We start from the raw sequence: 12,534 nt of genomic DNA on the forward strand, positions 1-12,534 counted from the left end.
GAAATCATCATTGCTTTGGACCATTTTTGGAGGTTTCTGAGAGAATTTTTTTTTTTTAACCAAAAGTTTCAAAAAAAAGCAGCAAACTTCAATCTCTTTGATTAATTTCCTAGAGACATTTACATCATGAGCTCATTCACCCTCGTGAAAAAGTGAACCTGAAGGAGCGATTTGGCATCATGTTAGTTAAGACACTGGATTATGAACCCATATTACCCAGCTTCATGGGCCCCCATCTTGTCCCTTGACTTCAGAGAGCAGGTCTGCCTGAGTTCTCTAGGCCGACAGGGTAGGTCAAAACAAGACCTCAACTTAGCCTTTTAAGGGCAGTTTTCTCATCACTGACCCTTCCACAGAACCTGGACTTGCTTCATAGTCAGGGAAACGTAGGCAAAGGAGGGAATTGAGATACAGATTCTTGAAAATCATTAGCTTACCACTGCTAGGAAGTCAAAACCGAACTTGAAGGCTAACTTACTAAACAAATAAAAGGGATGACTTATACAACATAAATGTGAAGCAATATGTTGCATGAAAAATTATTTAGACAATACTGGGGCTTGTTCTTCACCTGCCCATCCAGCTGACGTCCTGGCTATTCCAGAATACACCTGGCCTGTGGGACTCATGCACCTGTGCCCCGCTCTCTCTGGACCCCTCTTCCACCCAAAAATATCTCCTTCCAGTCACTTCCCTAGCTTTCCTCCTATCTTTGCTTAAATACTACTTCCAAAGAGAGAGGTCTTATTTAAAATCGGCATCCTGTGTAACTGACAGATCTATTCACAGTAATAGCTTCAAAGGTCAGTCAATTACAAATTGGAACTACAACTCTTCACCCCTGATCACTCCCTATGCCTATCTTCTGCCTCACTTTTCCTCACAGTCCACAGGACTTCCCTGAGTGTATTATCTGTTCCTCATCATTAGAAGAAATTTCCATGAAGACTGAGATTTCCCCCTTTTCTTTCTTCCCTACCACATGCACCCTCTCCCCTCTCCCCACTGCTGTTGCCTTGGCATTCAGGAGGGGCCTGGCAAATAGGGAGCCTCAATAAATATTTAGTGGAATAAGAAATGAATGAATCTTAAAGACGTGGTGATCTATTGAAACAGAGCCACAGATGTAGATCACAAATATGGTCACAAGGGGATAAGGAAGGGAGGGATAAAAAGGGAGACTGGGATTTAAATAGACCCTGCTATATATAAAATAAAACTAGCAAAAACCTGCTGTATAGCACAGGGAACTCTTCTCAATATTCTGTAATGGCCTATACAGGGAGACAATCTAAAAAGAGTAGATATATATATATGTAACTGATTCACTTCACTGTATACCTGAAATTAACACAACACTATAAACCAACTATATTCCAATAAAAAATTTAAAAAAGAATACATTGGCTAGAACAAAATTTGAGACACTAAACATTACTACTACTTCCCAATGTTTCTCTGTACTCCTTCACACTCTCTCCCTCTATGCCTATCCTCAAATACTGATTTACACCCTGTCCCCATAAACTCATATGGTACTGAATGTCCTCTTTTTTCTGGATTTTTTTTCAAGTATCATAATTTTATATTTATCCATAGTTGCAATATTTGTGGTTTATTTTTATTGCTGAGTTATATTCCAATATGAAGGAAGGCAGAAAGGAAGGAAAGGAATTATAATGATTTTATTTGTTTAAGGAGTTTTTACTTACTGAAAGATTGGGTCCCTACTTTGATATTGATAAAGATCCTATAATTATTTTCAGATCAGAGGATTTCAAGTCAAGTAAGAATTTTCAAAGTGAAACAATATGAAAGACTCTGATAAGTGTCTGTATGTTCTTAATTTTACAATGCTACCATTTTCTCAAATTTAGAATAAAAATTTAATAGATCAGTTTGCTATTAATTTGGATTCAGAGAAAACTAGGAGAAAAATTAAAGGTGCTATTTAGACACCTGCTCACTGACGAAAACTATTATTATGGATTATATTGTCATGAACAGTCAGATAACAACTGCTTGATTTATTTATGTATAATAATTTTAAGGTAAAAAGAAACAAAACCCACAAAATGATATCAACTTTCTTTATTTTAAGGCATATCATAAGCAATTATTCAAATGGTATACACTATACCAATTTTTTAAACACTTCTTAATGATAATTTATAACAATATATGTAATCAAAGTGAAATGAAACTTCCTTTCATTTCCCATCTTCATGTATTTATTTCAAGCCCACCTCAGACCTTCTTATCCAATATATTGATTAGTATAATTATAAATACAAATATTTTGACAATCAATTAGCTAACGGTTTGGTTTTTTGTTTTTGTATTTTCTGTGTGGCACTACTTTTAGACTATTATATTTCATTATCCATTGTAATGATTTGTTTTGTAACTCAGAAATGTTTGTTTAAAGAAACAATTCAAATGGTAAAGCTGAAATGATGAGGATATAGGAAATAATCCACACATGACAAATAAATAATCTATTTGTGTTAGTAAAAAAAATACTTTTGTACTTGAAGAGCAGATCTTTTTAGGCTTCTGAAGCTGTTTATTCTTATTCTCAAGAGATCCAAATACCATTCCAAAGTGGAGATGAAGATCATGTGAGCAGGTCCAACCTTTATTTTATTGAATAAAGTTCCATGTTCAAAAATGAGTATGGTGGAACTCAAATAAAACCCAACAATGTCTTTCCATTTTTGAGTTTAGAATACATTATTTTCATGTAAATCATCAAGGTTGTTAGGTCAGTTAAATGGATCCATTTTAAAAGCTCACATTTATTACAACCCAGATTTATGGCAAGCCAGCATAATGGTTGGGGTATAAGAGGAACCTAAGTGATCTCCAAGTGAAGAGTGAAATTTCCTACCACTCTGGAGATGCTTAATGCAGAATTCACGGTCCCAATATCCCTACACATGTGCCAAGAAATGTGTGACCAAAAATCCTGAATGTGGCATAAAGGCGTGAATAATAAAATTAAAATAGGCAGTTTTAGCAGGGAAGTTTTTCAGAACTAAGTACTCGCAAGGTAGACGACCAGGTATTCTTCTCAGCAAAATATTTACTTGATAAGTGTTGTTTCTGTGAGGCAAGCAGAAGTAACGCAGCTTAGATTAGGAGTAGCCAATTAGGAAATTAGGAACCGGGCGGAAACCCCCCGGAAAGTCCGGCGCGCGCGAGAGTATTGACCAATGAAACTGCTTTGCAAACGTGTAACCAATCCACTTCTCACCCTATAAATTTGTGTAACAGCTTGGGCTCGGGGCTCTCTGACTCACACCATTGCGTTGGTTGCGGGCGGAGAGTCCTGGCTCGAGTCAGTAATAAACTTCCCTTCCTGCGAGTTGCATTGTCTTGGAGGCCTTCTCTCTTCCCGCTCGGGGATTCGGACATCGGGCATGACAGTTTCTTAGTGTCACCCACAGGGTGGTGAAGAAAACCAACAAAAGAGCAGTGTCTGTTTAAATGGCAAGAAGAGAGACATTTCTGTGGTGGGGAATATCAGAACAGCAAGGGATCAGGCAGATGCATCAGAAGCCAAAGAAAAGGTACAAATGTTCACTGCATTGTCAGCTGTTAGAAAAATTACTTGCTCCTTCACAGTATCCTCCTCTGATCATGGGGACAATAAAATGACCTATTTCAGAGGCTTGTTGGGAGAATTAAAGCAATTAACATAGGTGAAGTACTTAGAATTGTTCCTGGCATAGGGTGACTGGGCTTCCGTGGTGGCTCAGATGGTAAAGAAGCTGCTTGCAATGCAGGAGGCCCAGGTTTGATCCCGAATTGGAAAGATCCCCTGGAGGAGATCTTGGCAACTCACTCCAGTATTCTTGCCTGGAGAATCCCATGGACAGAGGAGCCTGACAGGCTACAGTCCACGGGGTCGCAAAGAGTCGGACACGACTGTAGCGAATAACACAGGGTGACTGCGTCCTAAATGTTATTAGGTAACTACACCTTAAAAACGAGAAAGCAGTCAAAACAAGAAGTTGTGAAACTTACACATAGAGTTAGGCAGCACTGCAAGGATTACAGTACTTTGCTGAACTTACAAAGACATTAGATGTTTCACATTCCACTTTGAAAGGCATGAAGCATCTTTCCTGAGAAAATGCTCAGTTACACACCAAAGAGAGGGATCAAAAAGCCTACAGGTGATTCCCCTTTGAGGATGAAGAAGCTCTCTCATTATGCCTTTAGCTGAAGTGTGTTCTGCTTTCCTGAGTGCCAGTGCGTTTGCATTAAGTTAGACTTTGGTTTTACTCATATAACCACAAATTCCACCTGTAATGAATGTATGTATTGAAACACACTTTCACAAAAGCAATAGACACATCATTCCAAGTTTATGGATTCAGATTCTTCCTCACTGCAGACAACAACCACTGTTCCTTTGAATCCATAGTATTAATAAATACCTTTTTATGGAGGTATGAACTCAGAGCACTATGTTCTATTCACCCCTTTAAACATTTTACTTAGATAATATTAACAAAAATAAAAGAAAATTAGTCACAAAGGCAGAATCACAAAGTGCATTTCTTTGTGCTGATATGTGAGTTGCCTCTAGTAACCAAAGTTCAATCCCAAGTGAAGAACAGTAACCTCTTAAACTGCGGTGAGCAGTCAGGATTCTCAGCTTTGGAGGGTTGCGTAGGTAGGGGAATTCGTTAAAAAAACTTACTTCTTCTTCTGCCTTTAATCCAGTAGAAAATAACTCTCTCACTAACCATGGGTTAGGAGATGAATTCATGGTAAGAAAATTCTTATTATCCAAAAGTCAACTTTATATCATTTATTCACACACACACGCACACCTACACACACTTGCAGCTTTGATTTCAGAGCACCACAATAATATCACAATAAAGTGAGTCACGTGAAATTTCTGCTTTCCCAGTGCATGTAAAAGTTATATTTACATTATACCATAGCCTGTTAAGTGTGCAATAGCATTATGTGTAAAAAATATATACATACCTTAACTTAAAAACACTTTATTGTTAAAAAATGCTATCATCTGACAATGCAGAGTTGCCACGAACCTTCAATTTGTAAGAAAAAAAAATATGGAGTGTCTGTGAAGCACAATAAAAGGAAGTATGTCTGTGCAGTCTTCCTTATATTTATACACAGTCAGCCCTCTGTACCTGTAGGACCCACACCAGTGACTGATGGAATCCACAGATGTGGAAACTATGGTACAGAGGGCAAACTGTACTTCACCATTTTATATACAGGACTTGACCATCCACAGCCACATGGGTTTTGGTACCTGTTAGGGCTTCTGGAACCAACCCCCATGGATACCAAGGGATGATGACTGTATACGAAACCACTATCAAACGGTCAAAGTAGACAACCTTAACCAGTCCCTTCAACAAAGATTTGCAAACAATAAAAATAAAAAAGATTCAGGTTTTTTTTTTTTTCAGTGTAAGCAAAATTCATCTTCCATCATGGGAAAGCATCCAGTTTCTTCATCTGTTTAGTAAGTTTTGAAGAAAGAGTTCCTTTCCTTGAATATATATTTGTTTGATTTTATGAAACATCTTCCTGCAAAGCTATTGATGCATACTTTGAATACAATACAACAAATTCCATTGAACACTGGCATTGAAGCCTTTTAATATGTGTTTAGACTGTTTCAAGGAACAAATAAGACCCAAGTAGTAATCGTTCTCATTCAGATCTTCAGCCAGCCAGTTCACTTCCGTAGTCTAACCAACATCAAATATGGGGTTGTCCCTTCAGTCTTCAGTTCACTGTAGAAAAGACCACACAATGATCAAAACTGGGCACATAAAACTTTATTGACACAGTTGGGGTACCACCACCATCACCATCACCACTACTGCTGTGCCACCAAGTCTTTACTAGTTGCTTCAACCTAAGAAATGATGGTTAATTGACTGATTCTAGTTCCCCGTGAGACACAGCAGAAAGCATGTTATGGAAGCCTTGTCGTGGTTTATTTGCTAATTTGTGTCTGACTCTTTGTGACTCCATAGACTGCAGCCCGCCAGGCTTCTCTGTCCACGGGATTTCCCAGGCAAGAATACTGGAGTGGGTTGCCATGCCTTCCTCCAGGGGATCTCCCCGACCCAGGGACCAACCCACATCTCTTGCACAGCAGGTGGATTTTTTTTACCACTGATCCACTAGGGAAGCCCTATGGAAGCCTTACCTTATATACATGCATCTGGCTGTAAGAGGACAGGGCGAAGAAGAGTGAGAGTGGATTTTCCCTTCTACTCAGTGAAGACATGCGCCAGGGTAACTTGAGATGGAACACAAAAATCAACTGTTCCTCAGAATGTTTTATCATAGCCTAAACTTCTCTCCTCAGTGTGTGAATCTAGTTTAATATGTATATGAATATATATACATATTTATATGCACACACATTGATATCTGCATGCACTTGTATACATATATATATATATATTCATGCATATTTTATTGTTGCTATTTTGCTATTTTCAAACAACCTAATCTTTAATATCCAGAAGACCATTTCTCTGGTGTTCAATTTGAGAAACATCTACATGTTTTAATGTTTGGGGAAAAAAAATCCTTGTTTTTTGTACTTATTGAAAAATAGCACAGAACTCTTATTTCATAAGTAACTTAAGAGATTTGCCAAGATAAAATTTAAATGTATGTGATTCTTTTTTTCCTTGTAAGAATGGCCACTTTTATATTCCACTTCCTCCCTAAAGTTATGATTCCATTTTATTTTGGTGACTCTAGATTTACCAAACCATACTACCACTAGAGAGTTGGACTGTGAAGAAAGCTGAGCACCGAAAAGTTGATGCTTTTGAACTGTGGTGTTGGAGAAGACTCTTGAGAGTCCCTTGGACTGCAAGGAGATCCAACCAGTCCATCCTAAAGGAAATCAGTCCTGGGTGTTCATTGGAAGGACTGATGCTGAAGCTGAAACTCCAGTACTTTGGCCACCTCATGCGAAGAGTTGACTCATTGGAAGAGACCCTGATGCTGGGAGGGATTGGGGGCAGGAGGAGAAGGGGATGACAGAGGATGAGATGGCTAGATGGTATCACCGACTCAATGGGCATGAGTCTGAGTAAACTCCCAGAGTTGGTGATGGACAGGGAGGCCTGGCGTGCTGTGATTCATGGGGTCGCAAAGAGTTGGACACGACTGAGCAACTGAACTGAACTGAACTGAACTACCACTCACATTCTCAAGCAACCAATTGGTCAGATTTCATTTTGCAAACATGAGAGCTACCATTATAGATATATCATTACTATCGGAACTTCTATAAAAAATCATAGACCAAAGGACATATTCAGTCCAGTTTCCCTACTTCGATTAGGAGATTTTCCCATTTGGCCTTTCCCAAGTCATAAGGAGGGGAAAAGTCTTTAAAACTACCTTTATTAATTAAATGCAGCTGAAGAATAGGCCATAGAAGTCATTGTCTCAAGCTCATCCTCCTTGTAGAGTCTCAGCACTCAGCACTCAATACAGTCAATATAGAGAACACTTGTTGCTCCCTCCTTTGCTCCACTCTTGATTCCATTCCCTCCAGGGTTAGAACAGCTGAGACTGGCCATGATGCTTCACGACTCCAAGAGAATGTACCCAGAAAGGGAGCTAAAGATGACCATCCTCCCTTCCCTTGGAAAGTCTGACTTGCTGTTTTCTTTAAGATTTTATATGGACCATTTAAAAAGTCTTTATTGAATTTGTTCCAATATTGCTTCTGTCCTTTATGCTTTGGTTTTTTGGCCATGAAGTATACAGTATCTTAGCTCCTCAAGCAGGGATCAAACCTGCACCCCCTCCATTGGAAGGTGAAGTCTTAACCACCAGACCACCAGGGAAGTCACCACATTTGCCTTTCTATTCTAAACTCTTCATCTCTTGCCCTCATGAAGTGACTCTTTTTTTTTTGCTTTGCTTCTAAAAGGTAGGCATTTCACCTAATATTACACTTCTGAGGCTTAATTTTTCTTTATTAGATATTGCAGGGCTACTGGTCAAAAAAAGTTAATAACTTAGCATCTGGGGGCCCAGAGATTTCAGAAAGCTTGGTCCTTGATGGCTCCATCTCTAGTCTCTGATTACATACATCATTAGCAAAGTGAAGCATGGCTGCAGGGTGTTTTGAAAAGGGCGATGGATCTGCCTGAATTCCTAGACTGATGCTAATCATAGGGGACATGATTTCTTCATGCCAGGCACTGTGCAGAAGAGAGTTTCAGAAAATGGGTTTCTGCCCTAGAGAGACCAGACGGGGAAATTTAAAAGCTGCCAGAACAGGAAGTTTTTAATCACTTTCAAAATGATTCATGTAATTACAGACTATGTTTTCTTTTAAGTGATAATTTCATGGAATATTATGGAAATGAGATTTGAACTCAGAAGTCTTTTTTTTCACCAACCTGTCACTTCAGATTCTGTCAACATTATAAAGTGATTTGATGGTTTCAACTATCATTTCTATTGCTTTAGGGGTCATTATCACTGCCTCATTCACTTATTATTGGGTAGTTATTAAAGACACTTGCCCTTAACAATGCAGGAAATAAAGTGGAAAATAAAGAACTATTCTTGCCCTCTTGACATTTACAATCTCTTTGATTTGAGACACAGACATGGAAATTTAACTAAATACACACTTTTTATGATTAAAATGCCTATCAATGGCACAGAAAATACGAGCAATGGAGGAACAAGAATGGTAGAGGAGATAAGCTGTACTGTTTGGAGTAAGTGTTGAAGTGAAGACTAGGTTTGTTTTATACCGAGGAGAAGGGAAAAGATACCTAAATTTATTCATTCATTTACTCATAAAGTAAGTATTCACACATCAGATTTCAGGGATTCAGTCAGTAGTGAGCAAGATCAATACAGTTCCCATTCTCAAAGAACTGGAAGACAGACAGGAAACACAGGATTACACAAGTATTCACGGATTGGATTCTTACTCAAGTGGGATGAATGTCAAACATGTTCAACAAGGGTCACGAAGTCAGAAGGTGGGGAGGGGAGAAAGGCCTTACCTTGTAGAGACAGCCTTAGATACCTTCGTCCTATGAGTTTCAGGCCAGAGCGCCACCTTGGCTTTTAGTTCTTTGTTCTAAAATTGAAAAAAAAATGTGCAGAGATCACACAGGCATCACCTTTAGTGGTCCCACGCTCCGTACTCCTGGGTGACCCACCACCTACATCCCTCCTTCACAGTCAGTTTGCTGTTCCAGTCATTCGGTTAGAACACAGAACGGAAGCTAGTTGAGAGTCCCTAAATATCACTTCCGAAAACACACACCTTGAAAAATGTCTCATTTACCAAGGGATTCAAATTTAGTTTTTTGGCTCAGCTTCTGAAACTCAACAGCTGAACTGTTTCATTTTACAGGTTCTTTTATATGGACAGATGCAAAGAACTTCATGAAAGAACTTTATTAAAGAACCTTTTGAAAGATATCCACAATATTGATTACACATTTGTCTTTCTGGTGCAATCTCTTGATTAGAAACTCCAGGAACACAGGCACCATCTGTTCTTTTGGTTCTTGGAATCCTTAGTCTTAATTTTCTCATTGAAGCCTCTATTTTTTCCTCTCTATCCTAGTGGTAAATGATACACAGCCTGCCTATCATATATAAGGTGGAAGGAACATATCATATGATCATAATATTTCAAATCTGGATGCACCCTTGGATTTCCTTGGGTTTATTACCTGGACCTATAAGACAAGGTGAAATGGGCTAGGTGGAAAAAAGGGAGAGAAAAACAATGGAGGCACGGTTCTGGAAGCGTAAGCCTGAGGTCAACAGTTTTAACATCCCCTGGGAAATTATTAGGATTGCATATCCTCAATTCCCAACCAAACCATTGAATCAGAAACCCAGGGTGGCCAAGTGATAGGTTTTAGGATATCTGCTCACATAGGAGAGCCTATTGGACTGAAAGAGTGGTTTTCAGTGTTGGCTGTATATTGGGATTAACTAGGAGACTTACAACCTACTGATGCCTGGGTCCTACATCCAAAGTTTGTTTCATTCGATTGCAGTCAGTGTTATGGAGGTCTCCAAACTCCAAAGGTGATGCTAATGTGCAGTTAAGATGAGGACCCCCTGAGCTAAGGAAAGCCAAGACAAGATACCAACTTTGTACCTTCTCATCCCTCAGCATCTACATGGAATAATAATGAAAAGATGGAGCAAAATTCTTCCTACATGAATTATTTTGCTGTGATATTTCAAGAGTTAAGTGCCTAAATCTCACTCAGGAAAGGTATTTCAGATTTGACAAACTGATGATAAAAGTGTTCTTTGTATAATGGAGATAAATTGAATATACATTCCAAACAAGTGCACGCATTTATCAGGGCCAAGTACAAGACTGAGAAAAACTCCTTTCTGTACAATACTTTATTTTTTTTTTGGACAATACTTTATAAGCCATGAAGCACAACTTGAAACTCAATATCATCATGACAACAGCACTGGAACAAATATATTGCTGTGGCTGGACAAGTATGTAGAAAGTGTTGGGAGTTTTTCCCAAATAAACTCCTACTTTCTCAAGTTGTTAGGCTCCAAAAAATACAGAAGTGTAAGTGTTATCATCTTAGACTGTCTTTATTTTCACATATTTCAATTTCTGTGGTGATTTATTTCATCAAATAGAATTAGGTCTTTAATTTTTATTCATGGACTTTCATATGCTTTAATTAGACCAACTAAAGGTATGAGTTTTATTATATCATTAGTTTACAAAATTATAAATTAATGGCCAGAGTAAGTCCACCATTATTGAGTCTACCCAAGGATAGTTCACTGACACAATTTTCCAAAAGAACTGAATTTTTGCATACTTAAGCTGCTAGCAAAACAGCCTTGGAAGTAAATTAAATTTTAGGGATGGTGGTGATTACATAAAGTAGGATACTCTTCAAAGTCTAGAAAATGGAGTAATTTCTGAAGATGCATCTCCGTATGAGCAGGTCATTAGTGAAGACGTTAGAAATGCATGAAATGTAAGATAAATTTCAGAGCTGTAAATTAAGATGATGAAGATATGCCAAGTAGAAAGAAAAGTAAGTAATTTTGGCAGAGTTAAGCAGAAATTTCCTGGTGAGACTTAAAAGAGGTTTAAAATCCTTAAAGATTGAAAAGAAAAGAGAGAGCAGATTTAGATAAGTGAATTTTTATTCTCCCTGTGGAGGGAGGAAAAAAAATCCCTGCTAGGTTAGAAAAAAAGTATTTGTTTTCATGATTCAAAACTCTAGAAAATAGAAAAAAAATTAATGTAATAGCTGTGACAATGACTCAAATACATATAAATGACCCTGAAAATTTAACATTATAACTATTCATTTCTAAATGTATATGCTAAGTATATAGAAATAAATATCATTTTTAAATTTATATACCTATGTGTATATTGAAACACATACATATTTGCATATACACACACACTTATTTGATCACCCAGATAAGTAGATAGTAGGGGAAGAAATGCATGTGCTTCAAGCCAGGAAGACTTGAATGCAGCTGAGTCATTTTGAACAAGTGTCTTAATTTCTCCGAATCTCAGTTTACTCCCTTAGGGAATGTAGTAATTAATAACTTTCACCCAAAGTAGCTTTGAGGATTAAAACAAAATGAAATATGCAGCATGCCTTCAAAGAGACATGTGTGTTGATTATGGATGAGAAAAAGATGCTATCTATATGGCTTAGAAATTTGATGTCTTTAAAAGGGTTGTTCAGCTCTGGTGATCAATTTTTCATAAACAGAATCAGCTCACACTGTTATTTCAAAATAGGTCATGGTGTTAAGTTTGTATTGCAAGACAGTACACCCTGCACATGTCCCTCCAATTTAAGACCTTCATGACAAAGTACTGACCAGGGCTAGACTAGAAACAGGCTCACTCCAGCTCAAGCAGTCACTCAGTTCAGGTACCTAGTTCAAGACCACAGGCTCAGAGACGCCCTTCCTGACTCCCGTCACTTTGTAACTGTCACATTGTTTTGCTCTTCTTGGAGCACCCTTCCCTAGTTAAGCTGTGCATTTATTTATTCATGTATTTATTGTACACATCTTCAATTAAAATAAAGCTAGATGAGGTCAGGACAGTCTGTCCTGTTTATGCCATATATTTACCTCTTGGAACATTTCCTGGTACATCATAAACACACAGAACTATTTGCTGAATAAATACATTAATGTGGCTTGGATGAGTTTTATTAAAGCTGAAATGGGCATTATAACATTCCCTGCAGGGCAGGAAACTATTTATCTGCTGAAGATAATATATTTCAAAATCATAAAGACATTCATCAATACCGCTATAATTTGAAGACTTTTTACGTAAAAAAGTGTTACAAAATAGTAGTTTGACTTGGCTTCATACAGAGAATCTTAGGCAGTACTGAGAGATGCTGTCCCGTCACTGTGGGGTGTTTTTTTTAGTGAAGAGGCTATAGGAATTGCAGCCTTGTATAGACGGACTGCACG

General features: G+C 38.0%; 1 protein-coding gene across 2 annotated transcripts in view; it reads right to left on the minus strand.

Moving 5' to 3' along the window:
• Positions 1-2,114: 2,114 nt before the first annotated feature.
• The window catches only part of CCDC68 (coiled-coil domain containing 68), a 57,302-nt gene continuing 46,882 nt past the window's right edge, over positions 2,115-12,534 (minus strand). For both annotated transcript variants that reach the window (XM_061130806.1, XM_061130805.1), the window contains 2 exons: positions 9,066-9,142; positions 2,115-5,792 (listed from right to left, as the gene is read on the minus strand). In XM_061130806.1, the coding sequence (XP_060986789.1) occupies positions 5,735-5,792; positions 9,066-9,142 (135 nt within the window). In that variant the 3' untranslated portion in view covers positions 2,115-5,734. The remainder of the gene's footprint in view (positions 5,793-9,065; positions 9,143-12,534) is intronic.

The sequence above is a fragment of the Dama dama genome, chromosome 27 (assembly GCF_033118175.1).
Source record: "Dama dama isolate Ldn47 chromosome 27, ASM3311817v1, whole genome shotgun sequence".
NCBI lineage: Eukaryota > Metazoa > Chordata > Mammalia > Artiodactyla > Cervidae > Dama > Dama dama.